The sequence below is a fragment of the Betta splendens genome, chromosome 11 (assembly GCF_900634795.4).
Source record: "Betta splendens chromosome 11, fBetSpl5.4, whole genome shotgun sequence".
Taxonomy (NCBI): domain Eukaryota; kingdom Metazoa; phylum Chordata; class Actinopteri; order Anabantiformes; family Osphronemidae; genus Betta; species Betta splendens.
The window spans coordinates 9,078,298-9,105,180 of NC_040891.2; the positions used below are offsets into that span (position 1 = coordinate 9,078,298).

The following is a 26,883-nucleotide window of genomic DNA, read 5'->3' on the forward strand; positions in this document are numbered from 1 at the left end:
AGGGGCTACGCAACAACACACCGGAAGTAAAACATTTCCAGTTCTGTAGCCTAAATAAAGCCCCTTACTGTATAGCAAAACGAAAGGCTTTATTCATAATTCAGCCCATCAGAAATGTTTTTTTAGAGCTGATTTTACAGAGGCTTTGGATGTTAGACTAAAGATTAAAGTGACTAGATTACGTATCTTTTGTACGTTTGCTACCTAGCGTTAGCGTATCTTCTGCTGCCCAGTAGGATAAACCGAACATAAACAATTAAAAGGAGAATCACCAAAATGGAGAAACTAGAAACACCGTACGAGGAAGAGACCGGGTTTATCGAGTGCACGGTGAGACGGCTCACGTTGGCCACGCTGAACTAAAGGGCTGACTGTAAATAATAATATTAATTAATAATTAAGGTCGAGCAGGACCATTAGTGTTTGTGGTCCTTGTTCAGGTCAGTGGCGCCGTTGACTAGTGTATGTTACGATTATATGCCCACTATCAGGATCAAGTGCTTTAGCCTTAATATCTGTATCCATCAGACAGGAAACCGACTGTATAGTCTCCCACTATTAACTGATAAATGATTTTACTCCAGGTCTGTGAGAAATCCTTAAGGGGCGAAACCTTGTACAAGATACACCTGACTACAGCAGCGCATGTCAAGGTACGCAGCACCAGTTACTGGTACAGAATGTGTCAATTGTAGCTAAAAGCAAATCCCCACTCAGGCTGTAAACTAGTGAACATCGAGACATGTTTCACTCTTTTATGAATGTATTTCTAAATTCTATTTTTATTTAGGTCTCAAGTGTTCACATCTTGCAGGTGCAACTCAAAGCACCAAATAAAAACAAAGCAAGTTGATCTTTTTAGGATTCTGCTCTCCAGTAGATCTTCTGACCATTCATCTTTTCTCTGAGCCAAAAAAAGCACATAAGTCAGTGTTCAACTGGCAGAATAGTAAGTACCACACCAGGGATATCAGCAGGCAAGTTGTTCTTCGTTTCTTGGTGTTGAACTTGAAGCTCTACTACCGTCTTGTTCATACGATCTTGAATCTACGTCCTTAACATGGTGAGTTACTTTTTTGGTGGCAGCAAAACACCACATGTAAGTAGTGCTTACCACATTTGTCTTCATGCATCATGGTCCTTTTGGAGGAGTACTGTGCCTTTTGAAAAGTGCGCTCTGCAGTTAGAAGGCATGATTTTAACACATTTTTGTCGCTTGACTTGATCAACTTGATCTTCTCCCTGTATCTTACATCCATCCATCCATTTTCATCCGCTTATCCGGGGCCGGGTCGCGGGGGCAGCAGTTTGAGCAGAGAGTTCCAGGCTTCCCTCTCCCTGGACACTTCCTCCAGCTCTTCCGGTGGGACCCCAAGACGTTCCCAGGCCAGCCGAGAGACGTAGTCTCTCCAGCGAGTCCTGGGTCTTCCTCAAGTGTGCTGGTCTCTACTTGTTTGCAAGTACAATAGGATTCATTATTTAAAAAAAACACTTTCTGCTCTACGTCAGAATATGTCCTCTTTTTATTCCAAAGTCAATATTCATCTTCTGGAGCCAAACCTCCTTCTTTCTTGCTCCTATCAGTTCGATGATTCTTGAGCTTGATCTGTGGAGGCGTAAGGAGCTGTACTGGATAAGAGCATGTTGCACTTTGGACCGTACTGTCCAGCCATTACCTATAGTGACAGATAACCCTTGCTCTTTACCTGCATATTAGTGGGTTTTGTGAGGAAACCAGTTCACAAAGAGGAAACCCACACCTGTAAACATGCAAAGTGTGGGTTGACTACTTAAATCACTGCATTGGTTCAGTCTTTTATTTCATCACTGGGGTATTGGGAGCCAAAGCAACAACAACACAGCTTGAGATGATCATTCCTTCTCGCACTAAGCAACTGAAATGGTTGTTTCAGGCTTTGTACTCAACAGGGATCTTGAGAATCTTATTTTCTTATCAGGAATGTTTTTGTATACAGACGCTTTCCTACATCAGCTCTTTCAGTCACGTATGTCCTTTTTTTAAATTTTCCAGTCACCTCGGATAAAAATCATCAACCTAAATAACCTAATATCTGCAGCGTCTTCACAAGTCACTTGCTGGGATAACTCTTAGGATCAGGATACATGAACAACAGCGGCCTATTTCATCTGGACGGCTTATATCTTATGGAAGTTGACGATGAAAGTCTCTGTTGCACCAACTGGAATCTGTTAAATTCAACTCTGTCTGTGCATTGAAGTAATAATGTGGAAAAACTGCTTGAACAACTGTTAATGAATCTTGATTTTCTGGACATTGTTTCTCCACATCAAGATGAAGAACTTTATTTTTTAAAAGTTATGACTTTTTTTCAGCATGACTCCCTAATACAGTTGTGTTTGAAATGAAATTTGGTATATACTTCTATAAATTGCCAGACGACACACTTTACTGTGGAAATACACTTAAAGTCAGGTAAGGTGAGCTCTGGTTTTTCAGTCTTTCTGTGTTCATAGCACAGTAAACTGTAACTAGTCATCCTGTTTGCACAGTACCTATTTAATTAATTGATTAATTGCTTTCCTTTCATTCCTGGCAGAAAGAGGATGCCCTTGTTGCTGTCGGTAAGTAGATTAATCTTCAGTCATATTGTTCTGTTCTGGCAATTCTACCAATAAATATTTGTCTGCATCTGACAGACTCTTCACTCACTTTGGTGTGGGAGGGCTCACTCTGAATCTGTCACCTCGTTTTATTGGAAGACAGTTTTAATTTGTATTGATGAATATGGATATTTTAGAATAACTATAAATTTAGTACTAGTTGAAGGATTTCTCGTGGTTTGGACTGTGGTGGAGCTATCTTTTGGTGGAGCTGGCAAGTCAGTCCTTTGGGATGAAAGGGAACACCAGCTCTGAGTTTTTGTAATCCAGCAACGATACGTGGCATTACTTATTCTCGTTGAATTGACTTTGAAAATCTTGGGGAGAGCCTTCCCAGAGCAGTGGAGATTGCCATAGCTGCAGGTTAATGCTCATTTAAAAAAATTGTGAACTCTTCAGAATTTTCTTTATTTCTGCATGAATATAAAGATCTTGCCAGTGGCTCTTGAAAGCTGCCTACAACTCCTCATAGTACACACAGTCTAGCAAAGTCTGAGATGGACCTCACACCAATGACAGGGCTTCGTTCTGTCTCTAAGGCTCAGCTTACTATTTTGATTGGCGCTGATAACACTGGCGCTGTGACTGAAATAATGAGTGTCCTCACAAGGAGTCAGGAATTATCAACACCAGTTCACTCCGAAGACATACTGTGTTTATCATTGAAAAGTTGGATTCCAGCCAAGCCAACCAACCAACCCCCCCCCCTTCTGACTTAACTCTTCTAAGTCACAGGTAAATGGTTCAGATCCTCTCACATCCTTTGGTGATAAACCATTATTGCAATTTCATTTCACAGCAATGACACGGTGAGAAAACCTTGCAGGATGCTGTAACTATGGTACTACTGGTAATGAAGACAATGGTAATATGAAATTGTTGATGGGTTAAGCCTTGGATACAGGTTCATCAAGGGTAGGGTTGCAGGTGAGCTGGGTTCAGTGGCTGTGAAACACAGCCACATAAAATGCTTGTGTTTATCCTGGAGAAACTGGTTCCATCATCTTGCCACAGTGGTGTATTGTAACAACAGTGATGCTTATGTGTGTGAACATAGATGGGTTTTTTCCAGCGTCTTTTTGGAGTTTAGGTCTTTTGTTCAAAGATACGTATAATTTACCAGCTCATCAGTAGCCCAATCTCTTGTCAAGCTCATATTGGTGTGGACCAGAGTTTGCACTGGTATGTAAGAAAAGCCAATCGTTCTATGCGAATAATATGCGAAGTAAGCTAAACGTTTCCTACTTGTGCATGTGTGCAAACGTGACCTACAACCTGGTGTTGTCTTGTTAACCACCAGTGTTTTTTTACAGGCCGTGCAATCAGAAAACACACCGTGCCTGAATTTAAGGACATTGTACATTATCTGGATTATCTAAAGCTCGATGAGCCCATCATTGGTAAGTAACATCAGAATCAGAATAAGATACAACTTTATAGGCTTTGCACAGGACAAACGAGGAATTAGATGCAGTCTCACTCTGTTTTGTACTCTGGTAGTATAAAACATTAATTACTTACATATTAATTACAAGTTATTAGAAATTTGCTTTAAATTTTAGAAATTTAAAGCACACTGTCACATACGGTCATTGAGTTCTTCTATGTAAGTTCAGCTCAGACACGGGCTGAGTGACTGGAAGAAGCTGACTGGTGACTGGTCCTGTGGTTCTGGTGGCTATAGCTCTATAGCACCTGCCAGAGGGGAGGAGCTTAAACATGGCTATATTCCTGAACAAATGTTATATTTTTCCATGACAATTTTTATGTTTTATGTCTTCTTTTTAGGTTTGAGCTTTTTGGATGAAATACCATCTAATGATCTTCAGGGAGGCCCCAGGTACTTGTGTAGGCTCTGTCATCACACTGCAAACCTGCCTGACATGGTACACCATGTGATTGGACGCAAACACCGGCAGAAATATGTGGTAAAGCATCTCGGACATTGCTAGAAAACTCCTGTGGAAGTGTCTGCTTTGCTCGTTAATTAATAAGATGTAACAAATTAAAAATGTCATCCTCTTGTGTTGCTTTAGGAACTCAAGCGGCAAGATCTGGTTACGTGGGATAAGGAATCAATAATAACTCAAGGAGGAAAGATCATTCGAGCCAGAGCGGAAATTATAGAGAGGCAAGATGGACGAGGAAGTCCAGTGGTGAGACATGTTGAATATCACTTAGTAGTAATTAGTAAAAGTAGTAAGTAGTAAAAGTAGTAGTTTAAAAATCATTATTTTGAGGCTGATATATTATTTTATTTTTAGGCTCTGGTGAGACGAGGCGTTGAGGGCAGGTTAAACATCTGTAAAGGTACATTCAAATTCTCAATTCTACATACTATATAAGTTATGGTTTGCGTTTGTGGTTGTGTCTGTGTCTGTGTTATGGGGTCTGAGAGTAACATCATTTTAATTCTCTGTATCTCCAAAACATATAGTAAAAACTGACACTAAAATTGACTTTGACTTTTGACTTATATTTTGTAGGACTTACTGTGTAAATTTGTTTCCATAGTACCTCCAAGAGAGAAGCAAAATAGAAGCAGAGCCCAGAGGTCAAATGAACACAACGTTCCACCACTCTTACCAGAACTCAAAGGCTACAAGGAGTACTCCAGTCGAAAGTTTGCCACAGGTTACCAAAATACCCTGCAGTTCCACCCAGATGAACCTAACCCGAAGCGAGCCCGAAGAATGCAGCAAAGTGATGACCCACTCGAGCGAGACTACATGGAGGAGAAGCTACGCAGGAAAAGTGATATGTACCGAGAAGAGTACATTGACCCAGATAGTCGTAGGGTGTACAAAAAGCAATATGCTGAAGATCCTTATAACTTTTCTCCTTCAAGCGTTTCTCTTGAACCAGATAGTGTCCCCCGATATAATTCCAGGGAGGACAGGGCCCATGACCAAATTCCAGATGTAAACTATTACCCAGACATGGGTCCTCCACAAAGGAGACCCTTCCCAGAAAATGATCCATTGAAAGAGTTTTACACAGAGGAAGTTCGACGTAGGCGAGGACAGTCTGCTGAACATCAGCCCTCTCACCGGGCCAGTCTAGGTGAACGCCAGTGGTCTCTGGAGAGGGAACCTGGTAGACACAGTATGATCAGAGCAGGCAGACAGGGATCAAGTGAGCCAGAGGTCAAGAGGGGCAGCTTCAGAGATTATCTGCCAAAAGAAACAGTGTCCTATTCTGGGCCCTCTACCTCTCAGCTACAGGTGGACGTCACCAGAACAATGTCCAACATCCCTGAACCATTCAGGCGCTTCCTGAAAGGGGACACTAATGATGAGGGCAGCAAAAGAAAGAGAACAAGTCGCTTCTCTGATGCTACTGTAGAGGAGGTGGAAATGACAAAAGAGATGTGAGTGATCTTTGTCTCATTCATCATCATTACAGTTTGTGTTCTGTAAAATCTTTTCTACTATGAAACTGAATGCGTCCTATTTTTTCCTGGACATGTTTGATTTCTTTAAGGTTTGGTGATGACTATGGACCTCCAAAGTTTGGTGGTTATAGTAGAGGAGCTGACGCACCATTTGGATCCAACATCCTGGGAACACAACTTGACCACCCCACAGAATCACACATGGTAAATTGGCATCTTTGTTTTGATTAACTAGTGAAGTGGACACACTCACATACTGTATTTAGTCTTATTGTTATGCTTGTTCTGATTAGTCGTGTTTCTTTTTAGAACCCACGTGGTGAAAGTTATCAGAAAGGGGCTTTAGGGACAGATGGTGTCTTTGATATGTTGGTAAGACTCTCCTTGAGTATATGTAATACACAGCAGGGAAATGTTTCTTGTGCAGTCATTCAAAGTAATTCCACTGTTTCTCATGTAGAAAAACATTGAAATTGAAACTACCGAAGATGCCGACTTCCTGAACGAGAAACTTTGCAGTCTTCTGCGTGAGTTCAAGTCCAGAAAATTGGAGAAAAATATGGTATGTTTGACCTTGCAACAGAACCAGAATTTCTAGTAGTCCCATTATCTGCAGATCAGTAGAAATAAAAAAAACATGCCTTTTTGTTGCAGCGTAATAGCCAAGGTCGAGCAGTCAACAACAGTTTACAGGCAGACTTACACTATGAGACAGCTCACAGAGAAGATTCAGACATTAGATGGCCCGATCTCTGCTTTGAAGATGATCATAGAGGAATCGGCAGGAGGGAGCATGACAACAGGTTCATAGATTACCATCACCTTGGGAATGGAGAACCCAGATATTCGAACAGAAGTCATCATGAAGGTAAACTATATAATGTTTAGCATTGCACTTTGCAAAGTCTACATGATTTTATACACGTAATTCCGAATAGTAAAAACATAAAAACAGGAGAAGACACAGACTGCCGTTAAACATTCAATACAATCAGTTTTCTGTGATCTGATGTGGAAAAAAACATGTTTACTTACTTTACTTTACTTACTTACTTTAAGAAATTACTGAATTTTGTTTCAATACAGATTTTACAATGTCAACCCCCCTTTTTTATTGTGGGCATTAAAAGTCAATTTTGAGTGTTCTCGCTATGATTGGACAGAATAGGCTTCCTTATGTGATGAACCCTCATCTTTGTCTTGTTTTTGGAGGTTTTAGTAATAATTCTGGAGGCAAGATGTTCGATTGGAAGGACTTACTCCTATTTTATGTGGTCAATGTGTCTTTTAGTTAATAATAAATTATGGATTGTAGGTGTCTTTGTCAAATATGTTTCATTTTTTTGCCTAATTTTCCTGTTTTTTTCATTTTTATTTATTTCCAGATGACTCCCCTTATCCTGAAAGGTTTGAAGAACCCATGTATTCTTCTGACTACCAACCTGCCACACAGAGTTTTGGCACCCACTCTGCTGCAACTCCACTACACATGGAAGTAAAACCTAGACTGGACAGGGAATCTCGGTTCTCAAATAAAATGGACAAAATCACCTCCACCCTTCTTGAATTTGTAGCTAGGAAATAAGTTCTGTAATTAAAATGAAATATATACACAAATGTAATCGTTTGATCTAAAGCTGTGATTTTGTGTTAAATTTCTTGCGTTGTTGAATATCTAGGACCCATTTTTGTTCTTGAAAATATTGACTCTGTATGTAAACATTAAAAAAAATGTTCCTGTCCGGACCAGTCATACGTTGTAAATGTTCATATTAGTAGTGCCGATAATAGTTAATTTTACCCAGTAGTCATGAGCTGCTACACAGACTGGGCAATCCTTAACTACTTTATTTAACCCTAAGCAACAGTGAGAGTTTTTATGGTAGTCATCAGAAAACTCTGTTTTGTGTTTCTTGAGGGGGAATAAAGATAATATTTAGATTTATTTAATACAGTTACAGCAACAGATTCTGGAGTGTTTTTTTGTTTTAGTACAAGCTGGTTTTGAGATAAGTGTGTGCGTGTGAAACATTCAAGTGGGTCATGCCACATTACAAACACATTTGTAGAATGTAATTCTTGTGAGTTAGCTTTTTCTGAATTTGTGTATAAGTGTATAATAACGTAATACACCAAGGAACTTAATAAAACGTTGGCCACTGCAAAATATTAGCAGCATATTAAGCATATAAAAGGTAGGAAACGAACGCTGTACGCGTACGTGCCGGATACGTCATCACGTCCGTACGTCCAAGTCTTTCCGGTTCGGATTGCAGCCATCTTGTTTCCCTTGCTAGCTAAATAAAATAAATAATACGCTGAGCCGGACTTGACTTCGAATCCGTAAAACAAAGTAAGTCAGAAATTAAATTTGTTTTGTGTATAGCAGTCATATGAGAAATGATTCAATGTCGGGTGGAAGAAGGTGCAATTACTTCGCTTCTTTTCATTTGCTGTTCTTGACCAATAGACGATTGTTTTGGAAGATAAACATAGGCGCCATTTCCCTCTCCGCTCTCTGAGCCGCTTATTGGTGGCCCGCTGACGGGATTACAGGCGGGCAGGAAACTGAGGCATTCTTTCCACCATGTTGGCTCTAGTCTGGGCGCTTGTCAACCGGACTGGCCACTTCCATTGGACCCTGAATGGCGCCAGTTGCAGAACGAACTTAGCCCTAAAAACCTTGATTGGTGGAATCTAGTCCGAGGTTTGATTGGTCTGAAGGACAGATCCAAACGTTGTCTTTATTGGTTAGAGTGCTTCTTCCTAGCTGTGGAAAGCTTTGCAAACTTTCATCTGGTGACAGGACTCGTTGTGTAACGGTGATTAAAATCACACATACTACAGACGACCACTGATGCTGTACAACACCTCCAACAAGCTAACATTACCGTCACTTACGTTAGCACAAACTCATGGTCAGCAGTCATTAACATTGGCTGCCAGTGCTAATTGTGCGCGTGTATATGTCGCAGTGTTTATCACGTTGTCGACGCGTTTTACTGTGATTGTTTTAATACTGTGCCGTTTATTTTAGCGGCTCTACAACACTGACTTCCTTAGGCTATATGTGCGGCTGATTGCAGCGTGTAAAGCTAGCTTCTTTAGATTGATGATGTAGAGTCCGATGTGTCGAGGAGCAAAGTGACCGTATTCACTTGTGTAAATATTTACTCAGACCAGTGTAACGATGACTTCAGTTGCTGATAAACAAGGACTAAACGATGAAAAGAATTGTCCCGCACGAAGTTGCGTTTGTTCTTTTGTCTCTTTGATAACGCTTATGTTGGCTCCCTCTCACCCAAGATACACTAAAGAGACTTAGTATGTCTGCTATTCGCTAAGTAGACGAAGTGCGTTGCCGTTTGTTTTTAAACGGCGAGTTTGCAGTCTTTCGCCCTTCAACCACTGTTTAATCCAGTGGTTATTTTGTTGGCCGTAGGAAGCTTGAGGCCAAGTGCAGCTCAGTCATCCAGCAGGTGTGCACGTGTTATCGCGTGCTTGCTTTCCTGCGGGTGCTGCGGGTTTATGAAACCCATAGTATTGCTGGTTTATGTTTATCTCTAAACAGTGTGGGTTTGATCAACCGTCCCTGCTGTGGGCTGTGCAGGTCACGGGAAGGTCTCGTTTGCACAGTGACCTTGCCAGGTGTCATTACTGATGCATTTTGGGTAGTCACAATACCCCTGCAGAGAAAAGTGCTCTGGCATTGCAGCCACGCTGGACCGATTAATCTTAGTGCAGTTCTTCTCTAATCATTAACTGTAGGACGGGAGTACCTGCTCTGGTCCCCATGCTCCTCACTAAAATAGAAAAGGGAACATTTAGCTTTGTTTCTCTTGAGTCCCTATCTTGTTCGCTCGCCCTCTCTCCACTTGTTCCACCCCTCCCATCCTGGAACAGCTCTCCTCTCTGTCCTTCTCCATCCTTCCGGTTCCCCTCCCCCTCTAGATTTTTCATTGACGGGGCAGGTTTGCTCTCTTTCTTGCTCCTTATAAGCTGTTGTTTCTCATCCTATAGCCAGGATTTGCAGTAAAATGCCGCATTCAGGCCACAACACAACTCAAATTAGTAGTTTAAAGCTTTGTGTCCTCATCAACATGTCATTTCTGTCAGTTTCTGTAACTTATTATTTATTTACCTTATTGCCTAAAATTTACTTGTTGGTAATGTGGAATTACTGATGCAGTCGGTGCCACACATCACCAGTAATGTGTGGTTTTGCTTTTTCAAAGTAAAGGTTGGTGTGTAGAAACCATTCCTATTAATCATCCCAGTTAACAAGAAGGTCATTGTGTGACATTGCTGACTTGTTTTTTTGATGACATTTCAGTTGCTTCAGTTGCTTTGAGAGTTAGTTTTGGGGTCAAAATCTTTGTTCACTACACAGATTTTCACCCATATCTCTAAGATCTTGTTTACCCACAAATAAGCTGATTATCAAACCCTTATTCTGTACGTCTTCGCGAATCTACTCGTTCTCCATTTGAGGCACGGCACTGTGACGATCTCTCTTGCGGTAATTAGTTTTTGTGCAAATTTGATTGACACCATGTTTTGAGGGTTTCATTGGATTAATGTTATAGTTACATAACCAAATGGTTCCCTGAGTCATGAGAAATTGGTGAATAAATTCTAATTCGTCTAATTATTATTCAGAGTGATGAATGGCTGATCATAGTAGTAGACAGATTTGTTTCTTTGTTCGCATAATAACAGTGCAGTTTATTTTTAACTAGTTGGGTGGTTGGAGGGTATGTGTTTGTGGTATGTACCTGCGACAAAGCCCAGATGAATGAGAAAGCAAGGGCATCATGTGTGCATGTGTGTGTGGATGTGCATGTATGCCTGTGCACACACATGAGACAGCCAGTCTGCCTAGTATGCTTTTGTACTTAAGATCATGTGGATGCAACATGCGGCATCCGTTCTGGCACCTCTTGCAGCCAGTGAGGGCCCGCCGTGGCCGCCCGCATCACCGCTCCGTCAGCCTGTAGCAGCACAGGGGAGGCGGGGCAGGCGGAGACATTTAGTTTGACATTGTAAATAAGCAGAGAGCAGTTGTCAGAGAGCAGCCTGTGGAACCTTCCTCGCTCGTCCGGCAGCGAGAGAGGCAGACGCTGCCCGGGGACGAACGATGCCGAGGCAAATCACCACGACGACGGCCTCGCACGCGCTCCGCCGAGAGGTCTCCACAACTTTGTGCGCTGTTTTTCCGCTGTTCTCTCTTCCTCTTTTCTTTTCCCTGACCCCTATCCTGCAGCTCAAGGTAACTTAGAGCAGGAAGTTGGCTGTCGCTGAAAGGGGGTTGGGTGGAGGAAAGGGGAGGAGCGGGAGCTGATTGGTGTGTGCTGCATCCAGTGGTGAAGAAGCAGCCAGACGTTTGATTGGTTACAAGTGTCAGTGTAAGGTGGGAGCTAGGTGCGAGGCGGAGTTTAAGTATCATGTAGCATGCTAGATTGATTACTCTTGAATGTTAAAGGGGAAGGAGGCTAGAGATTTTTGTCTGAGAGTCGGGAGTGCCTCTGTACTGTTTGCCTGCTGCTGCGCTCCCTTTTTTTTGCCCTTCACTCTCTCAACCCTTTCTCTGCGCCAAGCCAGGGTTCAGCTCAAAGACAAATGCACGGGTCACTGGTGAGAGAGAGGGAGGCGGGCTGGAGAGTGAAAAGAAGCGAAGATGAGAAGGTCAGCGAGTTGAGGGGGACTTGGTGAGAAGAGCGAGAGAGAGCGCGGGCGGGCGAGCGAGCTATATGTTTAGTCAGGAGGTGAATGCTGGGGGGCTGCTGGAGGAGATGGGGCAATGTGTAAAGAGAGTTTGGGAGAGAGGAGGGGGGAGGGGTGGAACAAGGGGGGGCTTGCTCTGGGTGTCCAGGCTGAGAGCCTTTTTAAAGCCGTCCAGTGGAACCAGAGTGTCTTTTGTCTATTGATATGATCAGGGGACTGGAGGAAGTGAAGGAGCTCGAGAGTTTTTCTGTCAGCCTCTGTGCCTCTTCTCGCTGCTGCTGCTGCTGCTGCTGCTCTCAAGGAGACTTGAGCGGGGCTATCTGTTTCCCTGTGCTCCGACAGGGCAGGCTGTTCACCATGAAGGGCACAGAGGTAAGTCCGGCTGCTGAAAACACACACACACACACAGGCACACTGGAGACCTGTCAAGGTGGTTAGCCTTTTAGTTCATGAATAAGTAGTTAATCTCCGTCCCTTTCTGGCTGTTCTCTCGCCGCGATGTTGTGCAGTGATGAGACGTCTCTGTCCTTTGTGACTGTCCTCAGTCCCCCTCCCTTTCCTGTTCTGTAGTACTCTCCTTGAAAGATTGGAGTTGAGTGGTTGGTGTGTGCGTGTCTGTCATCCATGTCCTTCAGTTGTCACTTCAGTACAGTGCTGATGATTATTGTCGAGAACGGGTTTTGTTTAAAACACTTTGACCTCTCCACTGTGTTTGTCACCTGTGTCCTCTGGTTTGTTTCTGCCTCACACGAGCCAACAGATCCACATTGCCGTCAGGTGCGTGGAAGTTCATAGCCGCTAGAGTCTGCCTCCATGTCTGTGGCGGTGCTGTCCTCGAGGCCTGTGGCTGCAGTGTCTCACGGTGGTCTGGACCTTGCGTTCCCCCCTGACGTCCTTGTTTACACGTTAGCGCCAGACAGTGACGCAGGGCAGAGTGGAGCAGCAAACATGGCATCCATGTTGAAAGGAGATCTGTCGTATGTGGGGGTCTCTGAAAGCAAGTCTCACTGTCGTTGTTGGCCCTGGTGTCAGGGGTCCCCCAGGGGTGGAGGTGCAGCTGGTTGCAGTGACCTCAGGACCTTCCAGCCCCCACCATGACAGTGCCAGACACCCAGATGGGACAGACTGTCAGCCTGTCAGCTGCAGGGGCAGAGCAGGCTAATAGTTTGATCTGATCTCTTCTGATGGAATCTTTGGAGGGCGCCTCATCTCTTACTGGCTTCTTAGTCCCTCTTCTCTCACCTCTCTAGCTCCATAATTGAAAGTTTCCATTGGTGCCTTTGACAAAACAAATTCCCGTTGGGGAAAGAGAGACTGAGAGAAGGAGACTAAAAATAACTTTTAAGTTAAAGCCCTAGCTGCCAAATCCCAGCATTGGCTTCTTTATGCATGATCTGAATATGATTTTTCTTGCTGTATGCTGTACCACTGTACTAACTGTGAATGGGAAAAAGTAAATGAAGCCTATTTGATGAAGCTAGGCCTTTAATCTTATCATTAAGGTGACCACTACCACCGTGTTCATTCTTTTGCCCTTGCGCTTATACATGTGTACACTGTCCCCAAAGCCAGCGTGTGGGCAGCAACGCGGGAGTCAGCTGTGCTCCACTGTGTCATATGCAGGTAGCGCTAGCCCTGCCTACTTTGACGCCAGAGACTGTGCCCAGCATTGGATGAAGGTCACAGGAATGTGAGACTGGCTCCTGCAGTCTCTCTGTCAGCAAGGAGAAGGAAGCATGTAGGGGGGGATGAGAAGGCACGGGGGAAGTGAAACCCAAAGGAGGATCCAGAGCACAGTTCAAATGTACAGTATTTATTAGGCTGAGAAGGAGCACTGCCCGAGTCACTGGGGTCACATTAGTGCTGCAGTAAGAGTTGAAAAACCTGTCTTTTTTTTTTTTAACCCCCCCCCCCCCCTTCTCTCTTTCATCTCTCACACTCTCCCTCCTCCCTCATTGGTCTCCCTCTCTCTCTCTCTCTCTCTCCCTCCTCGGTAAATGACCTTGGGAGATCAGTGACTAGCACTTCCTGAGTTGGCTTAAAGCAGAACCAAGGGCAAAGTTTGCAGACCCGTTTGTTGGGCCGGTTCCGTCCAGCCCGTACGGAGAGGATGTCGTTCTGCGGGTCACACAAGCGCGTCCGCCATTGTCACCCTGTTTGTTTGTTTGTTTGTTCGGTTTTTTTAACCGAGAAAAACATTTGCACCAACGTCTGTGGAAACTTGCATATCCCAGTAGTTAATCTGTAATTTCTAGCTGGGAACTTCTTGTTTTTTTCTGTCTGTAGTAGATCATTTACCCTGTGTGCTGTAACTATGCCAGTCACAGTGGTATTTTGTGGCCAGTTTTGTCAAGGTGAACGCTTTTATACTTAAAGACTGACCATCATTTTAAAGAAATAGGCACTTTGACTCGTATCACCTTGACAGTCAAGCCTGTTACATCTGTTTGAGCATTGCTATATAATATTTAAACTCCTAGCGATCAGCCTTTTTCAACCTTCCTGCACAACTGTGCGTCCTTCATCTTTGACAGTTTCACACAGCAGCATGTGGAAAACTGACCTCTTGCTAAAGACAATCAGTGTAGCAAGAATCATAGTTGGAACCTTATTATTCAAAACAAGTCCTTTTTGTTAATTTCGTCATTTATAGTGGACAAAGTGTTAACCAGCCCATGTGGCTGTTGTTTGCTCTTGGTCCACCATGATAACTTTGTAATCATGGAAGGTTACCTTAAGGTCATTAAGTAGCGGCAAATGATCCAACTCCCTTTTATTCCCCCTCATTGTTGTGCCTGCTTTAAATGTTTTCTTCATTTTTGTATATAAACATTTACTGATGCTTAAAAGGAAACCGTAAAGTGGTTGAGTAAGAGCTGTGCTTTAAACAACCATGTAATGTGCAGTAAATTGCAGCTCTGTAAGAACTTAAGAAGTTGTGTAGAATGTGATTAGGTTCATTGTTTTTGTTTCATTTGGTTAATTTGTGTCATTTATTCTCGGTTTTAGTCAGTGAGTTATTAACTGTGTTGGTGTTGCCACTTTTTCCAAACTCAGATGAGTAATCTAATTAACCAGACACTTTAACACAAAACAAACGCTCCTCTGCGATAGAATTTATTGTGAATTTTAACACCTGCCACGCAGCGAGCAGCTCTTTGTGTGCGTACGATAGCAGACGTGTCCAGTGAGGAGCTTCAGGGAAACACCTTAGGGAAAACTGTTCTTATATCTCAAATAGGCCCTCAGGTTTTCCCAGAATGCTTTGGTCCATTACCCATCATCAACACTCAGCAAAATGAAGCCTCATTCACCCACAGCTCTCAGGTCATATAAAGGGCAATTAACTGCAGAAGCTCAACTGTATTCTGCTCTATATGATCTACACTGACTGTATATGAAGTTTTCCTCCTCGATTTGTTCTGTCCCTTTTGTCCATTTATACGTTTTAAAGCAAGGGATTGCGTTCACAGCCAGGTGATGCAATCGTTTCGGTGTCTTGTTTTGCCCACATCGACCCAAGGTCCTATCAGGTTTATTTGGAAGGGAATTGATGTGGTGGTGTGATGTCAGAGCGAGTCGCCAGTGCTGCTGTGGGTGGTCACGTAATGTGACGTGTCAGCGAGGGAGGGAGGGAGCGAAGGACGAGACCGAGGGAACAAAAGAGGAGAGATGCAGGACTGGGCTGGCAGAAGATTAGCGCTGATTCAGCTGCTGCAAGTGGAGCAACATTGGCTCTCTGAGAAGTTGGAAGCAGGGGATCAGGTGAAAGTAAGACAGTGAGAGAGAAACGTGCGCCCGTTAGTGACAGAGAACGATGGGAAGGACAGGAGAAGTGACGGGAAGATGTAGAGCCGCAGAAGGAGGACGAGCAAGTCGCCGTGGGTTCTGTTGACAAAGCACAGACATCACGCTTGTCCTCAAAGACGCACACACACACACACACACACACACAAAGCAGAGTCCGTAAGAAACCCAACACCGGCATCTCTCTGTCTCCATGACCTGATGAAGGACAACAGAACCGCAGGGGAGAGAGAGGAGAGAGTCATAGCGCAGAACAACACGGTGTACCCTAATGTAGCATCGAGTAGCCGCCTGGAACAAACAACAGAGAGGAACGGGTTCGTTGCACAGTGCGGAATGATGCAATGTATTCTCAGGCATAATAAGCATAATAATAACATCACAGCTACTAGTTTATCCAGAGCCGCTCTCCACAGTGGCTGTTGGTAGTATGGACCGGACCGCACTAACAAGCATCATCTTGACTCCAGTTGTCGTCAACTTCCAGACCTTTCACAACTTTCGTAGTGTTGACATTTGCTAGCTTTCAAGGAGTTTTCAGCATTGTCTGTGCAGAGGACAGCCCCACTCAGGCCGTTTGTTTGACTAGACTGGTCCCACACCATAGAAGGTGTTGTGTGAAGTCAGCAGAATACAGTGTACTCTGCACTTCTCCCACGCAAACTTTCCATTGAGGCAAGGCCTTGGGAAATATGGTAATATTGGTTTAATGTAGATAGACACTAGCTGGTTGGGGGAACAACACTCCAGGGCATGTTGCTACTCAGCCCTTCGTTCTCACATACGTTGTCGTTTTCATTTTTTCCTCCTCCCAGGCTTCAGCTTTCTCCTAATCACACACTCCCTTTCATTTCTCGGTACATGTTGACTTCCCCTCTGCCCCCCTTCCCTCCTGCTGCTTGCTTAGTGCATGGCTGTGCATTTAGACTGAAGGTCACGGGGTCAGAGAGTGAGGGGGCTGGGGGTGCGTGTTTGATTTAATAACAGCTCGCGCTCTCCGTGTTTTGAAAGCGAAGACAGGAGGTTAAGAGACGCCAAATATGTGAACAGAAGGAAGGCGCGGGCATGTGTTTTACTTATCTTTTATCAATTTAATCATTTGCTGTTTCAACTCCTTCCTCTTCTGTTTCCTCTGGGCCACAGTGTTGTTTCCATGGTATTTAGCCCCATGGTGGTCTGTAATAATGTTAAGAGAATTGTCTAATTATTGTTTTTTATCAGGCTACCAGTTGAGAGTCACACAACCCAGTAACACACATACACAGGAAGGCTGTCCTGTTCCACATTATCACAAGATCAAGCGCTCAAGATCTGTGGCTCGTCTTATGTTGCTCAGCCTATTCGCAGAGGCGGGGGGAAAACTACATTTCCCATCAGCCACTCCTGCCCAGTGGAATTCTGGGATTGTTCTAGTGACTGCAGGATTTCAATCAACCTTGAAATGCAACTGGACACGGGCGCGTCAGACAGAGAAGGAGAGACATTGTCAAGGTCGATCTCTAGCCCGGCATGCCACCGCTACAAGCGTCCCCATTGATTTATATAAAGCCAACCCCACCCACCGATCTCCATCACCGCCTTTCGTCATTCTGTCTTATCGATTTAGGCTACTCTGTCAAAAAACTGAATTGACAGAACACGATGCAGCAGTGCTTCTAGTATATTATGCAGTAGCTGCAACTGCCCCACAGGAGATCGTTGCTGTCCAGAATCAATCCAGGAAAGGGTCTTCTGATTTACCGAATTACCCCTATAAAATATTTACAGCTGCACTTAACTGGTATGTTTTAAAGAAGCTAACATGGACGCAAGCTCCTAACAATCCCGTACAGCGGAGACATAGAACGTGCAGAGGCTGGATGGAGAGTTTGGAAGGGTGTCTGTTGTATAGTTCAGGTCTGTGTGTTGGACCTGAGCTGCAGTCATTCATAATTTTTGATGTTGAGATGAGATGTTCTCCTCTCTCTGTCTTGTTTGACCCATGTGGATAGTTTGCACTGCAGTCTGTCTTATGGCTCCCCCCGTTAAAGCCTTTGGCACTCTATTAGTCCTGGATTAAGGCAGAACTGGACAACGCACAGTCGCCCTCCCTCCACAACGCACACAAACACACGCCATAGCTTCACACGCTCCCCACTTTTCATTTTCTACTCGCTTCTGTCGATTATTTTCACTTGGGTATGGGGAAAGTTATAGAGTTCAGTCCAGACACTCCGAGCCCTGCATGCTCAGACAGGCAGGGCAATGTTTCCCCCAGCAGATTCCTGGCATGCCATAGTAACCTGCTGGATCTTCTTTCAAACCGCCAGAACCCTGGTAGATTTAAATGTGCGTTTATTTATTCACCCTACAGCTTTTGGTTAATGCGCACACAGAGTGTTTACACTTCCTTGTAGCCTGCTGTAAAGTTGCAGCACATGCGTCTTCAGTGCATGGGGTCACCAGCAGCAGTCGACCTGCATGTGAGCGTGCAAACAGGTCTCCTGGTGGCATCTCAGCAGCTCACGTGGACACAAATAGAACTTTGGTGTGATTTTATATCAGATTGCACTGTAATATTATAGGCTAAATATAAAATTTCGCTTGGTAAGTCTAAAAAGGTCCCATTGCACATGTTTGTGTTCATTTTCTAACCCACCCTCTGTTTTCCCCCATGCAGCAGCGTAGAAGATGTCTGCAGATGCTTTTGGAGCAGGCGGGAGCGATGCCCAGCAAACCCTGCAGTCCTTCTGGCCTCGTGTCATGGAGGAGATCAGGAACCTGACTGTGGTACGTTTCTCGTTACTGAAACAGAAGGAAGACACACATACCAGCAAGCAGAAGGCTAAGATTGGAACTTTGACTTACATCTCCTACTACTCAATAATTATGCAGCACAAAGGCACAGTTCTTTGTTTTCTAACTCGACACTCACCGGTTATTTCCAGAAGGATTTTCGCGTGCAGGAGTTACCTCTAGCTCGAATCAAGAAAATCATGAAGCTGGATGAGGACGTGAAAGTAAGTTAATCTATATTTATTCATCAGCACTACACTGCCATTCTATAACTTCTGAGAAGCTGAGACACACATATGACACTTATGCAAATTCTACCCGCAGTGAAAGGTTTACTTAAAAACTGGATCGGAAAGGACAACGACAGTAGGCAGATGTGTTCTTACTTGTATATACAGACGTCTTTTTAGATATTTTCACCCTAAAGACTCCTCCGTTCTCAACAGAAAAGATTATTTTATGGAAAAATAGCTGTAAGTCTCCTATATTATAAGACTGGGTCCTTGAAAGCATTTACTATAGTGCTGCAGTCTGTACAGCATGTAATATAACCACTGAATTTTATTGGGCTTATTGGTACTAATAGCCATCACTGCAAGTTCACATTGATGATAATGCTAATCTTTCACACGTCCTCGGGCGGTTTCCCGGGGGACGTGTTTGTGTATATGTGACTGACTTGTGTTGTCGTGTCAAGAACACTATCCCCTTTAGTTAAGCAGCAGCTTAAAGTGGTAAAGGGATCAGGAGATCACTGACATATCTACAGACAAGCCCCTTCGGTGCATGCTGACATGTTTAGTGCATACGTCACGCCCCTGATTGTTACAGTCCATCTTAATTTAAGCTGTATGGTAATGTTCACTTCACTTACAATATGACTGTAATGGAAATTCAACACATTTAAACAAATTCATGCATTTATTGCTCATTGTGTGGCATCACTGACAGCAGCCATGCGTTACTCGGTTACTGGGTCATTCATGGTAAAGCTGAAGTGGGATTGATGATTACCTTTTGTGTTGGTGTGTGTAACCAAGTGTAACCGCATCCCTTGTGTACAGATGATTAGTGCAGAAGCTCCGGTCCTGTTTGCCAAGGCGGCTCAGATCTTCATCACAGAGCTCACCCTGAGAGCCTGGATCCATACGGAGGACAACAAGAGACGCACTCTACAGGTCTCATTGTTGAGTTGTATCAACTCATCTTCTATCTACACTATACATTCTAGACTTCATCAAAATTTTTTCTTGCGTGTGTTCCTTTTTTGTGTAAGCCAGTAAGCACATGTCCCATACCAGCATCCCCCTTTGAAGTCCCATTGTCTGTTTAGCCATTTCTCCCTTTATTGACTTTGAAAGCAAAGGCAGGCGGGCACCAGTGACCCACTTTTCATCTGGTGCCATTTTGCCAGTTCTGCTGTCCCAAAGCTGAATAAGATGGACTCTGGAATCATGTGAAGGGGAAATGAAACAGGGAACTTGAGAGCAGTGAAGTTAACAGTTGGGAAAATCTGGCTACAGCTTGTCTTACCTGGATGTTAGGAGGGGGGCTGTGGAGCTGAACACAAAATCTCTTAAGTCCACTTTATCCATTCACATAGTTCTGAGAGATTAGCTGTGTGTGTGTGTGTGTGTGTGTGTGTGTGTGTGTGTGTGTGTGTGTGTGTGTGTGTGTGTGTGTGTGTGTGTGTGTGTGTGTGTGTGTGTGTGTGTGTGTGTGTGTGTGTGTGTGTGTGTGTGTGTGTGTGTGTGTGTGTGTGAGCACAGGTACTCTCAGGAAACTTAGTTTTGAAGGAACCCTAAATTTGACTTTACTGTGAAGGTTTGCTGTTATCTAGAATCACTGTTGTCCCAAAGTTATTTTTTGCATGAAATGTACAGTGACTGCTTCAAGATGATACTTCACCTACTGCACACACACACACACACACACACACACACACACACAGAGTGTGAAGAGGCAATGCCAGCTAGGGTGACCGTAGCGACGGTCATCAATAAAACAAGTGTAGATGTGACCTGGTGTTACCAGATATTAATCAAGATTCTATAAATAGGCTGCAGCACGGGGTCACAATGGGGGTCTTGACAGCCAATATCCTGTGGAAAATTCCACAGAGACAACACAGTGCTGTGGATATAGGCTGCTTTAAAGCGGCACAGTGTCATAAATTCAGGAAAATGTCATTCCTGTCCTTTCTACTTCTCTCACGCGTTACGATGTGACCGTGCTCCCAGAAGCTCACACATAGAAGAAAAGTTGCCATGTAGCCTCTCATGTTGCTGTTTTGGGAGAGTTGACCTTAAGCCTTGTGGCGTGTTTATGTATAGATTGCTGTGTCTGTTGAGTGTGTGTAATCTAACGCTGACCTCCTCATTTGACCTTCTGTGTCTGTTATGTTTACAGAGGAACGACATTGCTATGGCAATAACGAAGTTTGACCAGTTTGACTTCCTGATTGACATTGTGCCGCGGGACGACTTGAAGCCACCTAAACGACAGGTAGGGAGGCCAGCTTTCTTGAGAAAGTGTTAAAGTCAGCGCAAGCTCATCGTTTGGGTCTTAAACTCAGACGATTATCGATTGTTGGCAACTTGGAGGGGCTGTAAACATCCTTGACTGGAAGCTGATGTTTGGACTGGGAGGGCTTTCAGTCGGATGTTTGCAGCATCTTATTGCCTCTGACAGCCAACAGTACTACCAGATACTGTACTTACCTGTTTGAACAAACCGCTAAATATCAAGCTTTGCTCATTTAATGTCCTGCACACAGTATCCTGTACCAGATTGACAGGTGAGATATTTAAATTTGTTGTCAAGTAGACTGTCTCCAGGCATGTAAACATCCTACACTCTCAGCTGTGTTGTCATGGAGCTGGGAGAGGGGTGTTTACGCTTCTGGTGATGGAGAAACCTCAAAGATGAAGCCCTGCTCATTAGTCAGTCATGAGGCCTGAACGCACAGGTCAGCATTCATTGATTAGGTATATGAGTCTTCTTTGAAGTGGGTGAGTGCTAGTTCCAGTAAAACATTTAACCTACTGTGCTGCAAGAACAAATCTCGATGAACACACTGTGTGTAGAGGATGGAGATGGAGGGAGAGAGTATTCTCAGTGGTTTCTGATATACACTCCAGGCCTGCAGTGTATGCTGCCAACCAGTATGATGCCTGTAAGGGATCCTGCATCCAGGTTACATTACTCCTCCCCAGTCGTGTCGCATCAGTTATTTATCGGACCTGCTCTGCTCTACCGTTACACCTGCAAAAATAATTTATGGAGATGTAATGGATTGATAGGCCTTCTTCCATGTTTGCCTGTGTGTGTGTGTCTCGTGTTCAGGAGGAGATGCGTCAGTCGGTGGCTCCGGCCGAGCCCGTGCAGTACTACTTTACCTTGGCCCAGCAGCCGGGCGCTGTTCAGGTGCAGGGAACACAACAAGGACAGCAACCCGCTGCACAAACAGCCACCACCATCCAGCCAGGACAGATCATCATTGCACAGCCACAGCAAGGACAGGTACCTCTGGCGCCTTGTGTGAAGAGCTCTTCGCAGGCTTTGACGCAAGCACTCCATAGTACCAATGACACACACAGATGTGTGAATAATGAAATTTAGCAGTGTGAAGTACGCGAGTGACAGATTGCAGTGTCAGAACTAAAGATATTGACTTTGAATGTATGTGAGTGTGACAACAAAGCGATATCTCTTCCCCATAGTTTTCAGCAGGCCACGGGTGCTGCTCATTGTGTTCAGAAGCTAATAAACATGAACCATCTAACTCATCAGCTTAACAATGTGACCTTTGCTTCAGTGTCTAGGCTGTGCATGATTGGCTGTATGAGGTATTGGTAACAAACGTGTCCTCAACTACACACTTTCACTTTCACTGGTTTTTATTCGTAGCATATTTTTTGAGCTGCAGAACAAAGTCTGGATCTCAAACAATTCTAGTTTCCCAAACACAAATGCAGAATAGACCCACTGGCTCAGGACAGTCAGGACTGTGAGGATCCTGCTACGCCGGCTGCCGCGCACGCTGCCTCTCTCCGGCGTAGTCCGTACATGTCATGCAGTCGGGCTGCTGGGCTGCTGTGGTGCTTCGTGCTGGTTCAGCAGACTGCCTTTAGCTGAGCTGTCATACTTATTTAGGCCTGGCCTGATTCACCAGCGCTGCTATTGCTGCAGTCCCTGCAGAGAGCAGGGAGGTCACACTGTGACACTCACCTAGTGTAGACCTCATTGTAGACGATTTACGGGGTAGTACTGTAAAAGGTGGGCCTGGAGGTTTGAATGTACCTACCTAGAAAGGGATTTGATTCAAGCTTTCAAAACCTGCCTTGTGTCCCTGCTATGCTTTTTGTCTGTATTCAAGCTACAGAGTACTTTGTATTCACTCTGTGCTCCTTATTTATGATGCATTTTTAAAAAGTATCCAAACTGTTCAGTTTGCCATCTCATCTACACACCTTTTATTTTAACCGCCATTACATTGCTGCTTATGTCTTCTTTCTGTCCGTCTGTGCATTCATGCCACAGCCGCACACACGCCTGCGTTCACGTGTATACCTTTTTTTTTTATTTTGCAAATGCTGCTTTTCTCATCGTGTGTTTCTCTCATTCTGTCCTGTCGCTGTCGGCCATCAGATGCTGCAAGGCGCAGCCATGCAGCAGTTACAGCAGGTGCAGGTGCAGTCGCAGGGCACGCCCATCACGGTAAACACACATGTGCATGTGCAATCGAATGTCCACTCACTGCCCCCACGTTCTCTGTGCGTCAGCTGTGTAGATGCCTGCTGCCCACTCTGTCCTGCTCGGGTGACTGAGGTCTGTAGGGGTGACTGCAGCTTGATATTAGGTGGCCTTTCCTGGATTGTGTTACAGAGTGAACAGGCCTCGGAACTTGCATTGTCACCTCTTGTCCAGATCTTGTTTGCGTCCTCCTCATAATCTTTTAACAGATTTAAAAAAAAAAAAGATGCTTCATGTTGTTTGTTGAAATATTTCCCTAGAAGTTAGTGATTTCTTTGTGAATCATAAACTACATTTTTGTACATGGCGTTCAGGTAATATTGTTATGTATTGTCTTGTGTCCCTCCCAGAGTGCCCCAGTGATGCAGGTGGGTGAGGGCCAACAGGTACAGATTGTCCAGGCTGCAGCAGCCCAGGGCCAAGCTCAGACAGCTCAAGCCCAAGGCCAGACCATGCAGGTCATGCAGCAGATCATCACCAACACAGGGGAGATCCAGCAAATCCCGGTAATTCATGGCTTCTTAAAAGAAAAGTGATGTGAGTTAAGGAGATTTGATGGAGGCAAAAAAAAGTGATGGTGGACAGAATGGTGTGAGTCAGTCATTCCATCCTTCACTGTTTAATGGAACTCATTAAGTCTAGTTTTTGGGAGCTAAACAATGACCAGGAGGAGAGTGAATGATTCTCACTGCTGTGAGCAAAATGGCTGTGACCTCTGTGTTCCAATGACCTTTGCTCCATACCAAGCTTTGTCTCCCCCTTGTGTTGACCAACCGTAGGTGCAGCTAAACACCGGCCAGCTACAGTACATCCGTCTAGCGCAGCCCGTCTCTGGAGCACAAGTGGTGCAAGGCCAGATTCAGACTCTCACCAACACCCAGCAGGTAGTGAAGTTGCTAGTATAGATTCAGGGTTTTTTAGGAAATCTGTCCTAGTACTGAGTGGTTTCCATGTTGTTTTTCAGATCACACAGACAGAGGTACAACAAGGACAGCAGCAATTCAACCAGTTCACTGATGGACAGGTAACACATACACAATATGTCCAGTCTGTTGAAGGCGTGTATTTGTCTTTAAGTTTAACCACAGAAGCCTCACAAAGATGAAATGCTTTTTTTTAGCTTAAACCCTGCCTTTCTGCCCCCCAGCAGTTGTATCAGATCCAGCAGGTGACCATGCCGGCGGGACAGGAGCTGACCCAGCCCATGTTCATCCAGTCCACCAACCAGACGGCCGACGCACAGGTCGCGCAGGTCACCACCGACTGAGCCCAGCCAGGAACCCTGTCTCCACACACGCAAACACACCCAGACACACACCAGCCCACGGGACGCAGACAGACGCCACCACCTTGGACGACGCAAGCTTAGTAATGTTGATCTCAGCCCGGCTCATTCGGAAGATGGACACTCATTGTTTGTAATAAATTTAGTACACTGACTCCAAAACCAAAGGGGACGCTGATGGACAATTTTACAATCTCATGTGCTTTTTTATTTTTTGTTGTATTTGTGCTTGGATACAGTTTTGTACTTCCATCCCACATACACACACACACACACACACACACACACACACATATACATACATGTGTCCACTGCCACAGTCAGCATGTCTTTTAAACATTAAAACATTAAAAGTGAAACGTGTGTGAGCTCTGCCGTTGGCGCCGTCTTCTCTGCTCCCTGGGAAAGTCTCCGCTCTGTCTACTTGACCTGCTATTGGCTTATGTGTGGTTGTAAGAAGTCATGAGATCTTTCACCTCATGCTTTTCCTTGATACAAATCCGAATCATACTGTTTTCATTGTACGTCATATGTATAGTTGGATGAATGAAGCCATAAACCTCAGATGTTTTACAGTGACTTTATTTAAGAGGTTGTAGGGTTCAGTTATAATTACATGTGCTTTCTTTTTTGTGTTGTTTTTCAACATTAATGATGAAGCATGGAATTATGTTGTAAGGGCTTCACACTTTATAGGTTAATTGTGTGTGTTGTGTGTGTGTGTGTGTGTATGTGTGTGCGCAAACGCTTGAGTCAAGCTCGCACACCACTTGTTTCATCCACTTTCTTTCTACACCCTCTTGTCTTTTAGTGCCGTTTTACTTTTAAGTCTCTTTCTGCCAGCATGACATGCAATAGATAGGTACAATTTTATTTTTGATGTTGTTTTGTAAGCAAACTTTGTTTGTGACAAAAAATAAAAACCTTAGTTCTTTTTATAGTATTCTTTGTGTCGGCAAGTGCCTAAAGGTGGTTTCATTTTGGTTTGTGGACACTAGACTGGACTCCAGGTCGCATCACCAGAGCTCAGATGACCTTTATTGTGAAATTTGTATTTAATATAATTAACTTTATATCTAATAGAACGAGAATGGAAGGGAAACCAGGAGGTTCTAGCTGCTCTGTGAGCCTATAGCTTCAGCTGATATCTCACAAAGTGCCAGAAGGGGGCAGCACTTGGCCAACGAACTGTAGGATCCTTTATATTCTGGGGCATCTACTTTATTGCCAAACACAAGTGTAAAATAGTAGATGTATCGGTAATAAAGAGCCAGAACTGTGGTGGAGACATGCTCCCAAACGCAACTAATCTGTCTGCTGCTCTGCTGGAGCAACAACAAAGGGCAAGGCGTTAACAATGGAGTCACGAGTTATTGGGCTGAGGCCTGTTCAGCTTCTGTGGGACCTGCTTCCCTTCTCCAACCTAAATCTAAAGGAGGAGAACCTCAGACCAGCAGATAGATACCCATAATACTACGTTTAGCCCACAGGGTCACATTTACCAAAATGCGTTGGTAGCTGCTGTAAAAGTCTTTTCACATCCGGCTGTGAATTAGTCCGAGGTAGAAGTAAACATGACTCAAACTGGAGGGGCCTTAATCGACTTAATCACCGAACAATAACTGCATTAATGTGTACAGACTCTCGCTCAGCTCCTTCTAATAGGAACACGGATTGTGCGAATGCTGGAGCTTAAGTCGAGCGTGAAAAGGATTGTCTGCTGGTATTTTTCTTGGCGCGCTCATCCGCTCGGATCAAGGCGGCCCTGGCCAGACGAGCGGAGGCCGAGCGGCCCGGCCCGGCCGCGGTCCGGGCCGTGTGACCGGGCCTCCGCGGGTGGAGGTGTCAGTGGAGGTTCATCTAATCACCATCAAACCATAACAGCAGCTTTTCCCATGTTCCCGCGTGTCAGAATGCTATGAGGCTGAAACCCTCCGGACGCTAAGCCGACGCTTCATCCGTGTAGATGCACAGAGCCTCCCGACGTGCACCCCCCCGCACCCCCCCCCGCACCCCGGCCTCAGATCCACTCACAATGAACCCAGCCCGGTAGAAAGCGTGAGACCCGCAGAGCGTGAGTGCCCCCTTCAGTTGCAGGTCAACAGGCTATTCTGTCCTCGGAGCCCTTTCATGTTCGCAACCGTTAGACACGGGCTCACGGCTGCAGAAAAGCCAGCACAGAGGCTGAGTGGGTTCAGAACCGGCCACAAAGGCTCTTTTGACTGCGTATGAATAAGCCACTGAGCAGCAGCTCAAACCCAGACTCCTGTAATTTCCCGGCGGTGACTGGATGTTGTGTTTGACACTTGTGCGCGTTCATGTTGCTGGACGGCCGATGGTCCGATCCACGAAAGCAGGATTCCTACCGCAGCAGCTTTACACCGTGCCTGCAGCCCCGGTTCCTCCCCTCCGTCGGACCCTCAGAAGTTCTCCATTAAGCAAAGTGGAGGGATGAAATAAAAGCAAACAAACATGGGGTCAGATGGGAGTGAGTGGTACC

At 44.7% G+C, this 26,883-nt stretch overlaps 2 protein-coding genes across 12 annotated transcripts; both read left to right on the forward strand.

Moving 5' to 3' along the window:
• Positions 1-49: 49 nt before the first annotated feature.
• si:ch211-13c6.2 (uncharacterized protein LOC100000125 homolog) lies at positions 50-7,997 on the forward strand. 3 transcript variants are annotated; one of them, XM_029166500.3, is made up of 13 exons: positions 50-330; positions 585-2,604; positions 3,183-3,378; positions 3,957-4,043; positions 4,432-4,571; positions 4,680-4,799; positions 4,908-4,953; positions 5,158-6,013; positions 6,127-6,241; positions 6,347-6,409; positions 6,498-6,599; positions 6,692-6,905; positions 7,423-7,997. In XM_029166500.3, the coding sequence occupies exons 5-13, from the start codon at positions 4,527-4,529 to the stop codon at positions 7,620-7,622; spliced, it is 1,761 nt and encodes a 586-aa protein (XP_029022333.1). In that variant the 5' UTR covers positions 50-330; positions 585-2,604; positions 3,183-3,378; positions 3,957-4,043; positions 4,432-4,526; the 3' UTR covers positions 7,623-7,997. The 3 variants fall into 3 exon arrangements, with proteins under 3 accessions (XP_029022333.1, XP_029022331.1, XP_029022334.1); XM_029166498.3 differs by lacking the exon at positions 3,183-3,378 and having other exon boundaries at positions 585-653; positions 2,580-2,604; XM_029166501.3 differs by lacking the exon at positions 50-330 and having other exon boundaries at positions 596-653; positions 2,580-2,604.
• A 246-nt stretch (positions 7,998-8,243) lies between these two features.
• nfyc (nuclear transcription factor Y, gamma) lies at positions 8,244-25,317 on the forward strand. Of its 9 annotated transcripts, none has more exons than XM_029166506.3 (12): positions 10,893-11,306; positions 11,974-12,133; positions 18,228-18,337; positions 18,499-18,567; positions 19,408-19,521; positions 20,753-20,848; positions 21,689-21,865; positions 22,994-23,062; positions 23,449-23,604; positions 23,878-23,982; positions 24,063-24,122; positions 24,246-25,317. In XM_029166506.3, exons 3-12 carry the CDS (start codon positions 18,239-18,241, stop codon positions 24,363-24,365), a joined length of 1,065 nt encoding a protein of 354 aa, XP_029022339.1. In that variant the 5' UTR covers positions 10,893-11,306; positions 11,974-12,133; positions 18,228-18,238; the 3' UTR covers positions 24,366-25,317. The 9 variants fall into 9 exon arrangements, with proteins under 9 accessions (XP_029022337.1, XP_029022340.1, XP_029022341.1 ...); XM_029166502.3 differs by having other exon boundaries at positions 10,901-11,306; positions 18,496-18,567; XM_055512750.1 differs by having other exon boundaries at positions 10,901-11,225; positions 18,496-18,567.
• Positions 25,318-26,883: the final 1,566 nt, after the last annotated feature.

Coding starts and splice junctions, on each gene's coding strand:
- si:ch211-13c6.2 (XM_029166498.3), top strand. CDS start 277: ATGGAGAAACTAGAAACACCGTACGAGGAAGAGACCGGGTTTATCGAG. Junction 4,572..4,679: donor AACACCGGCAGAAATATGTG/GTAAAGCATCTC, acceptor GTGTTGCTTTAG/GAACTCAAGCGGCAAGATCT. Junction 6,906..7,422: donor GAACAGAAGTCATCATGAAG/GTAAACTATATA, acceptor ATTTATTTCCAG/ATGACTCCCCTTATCCTGAA.
- nfyc (XM_029166504.2), top strand. CDS start 18,239: ATGTCTGCAGATGCTTTTGGAGCAGGCGGGAGCGATGCCCAGCAAACC. Junction 18,568..19,407: donor AGCTGGATGAGGACGTGAAA/GTAAGTTAATCT, acceptor CCTTGTGTACAG/ATGATTAGTGCAGAAGCTCC. Junction 23,983..24,062: donor CTCTCACCAACACCCAGCAG/GTAGTGAAGTTG, acceptor GTTGTTTTTCAG/ATCACACAGACAGAGGTACA.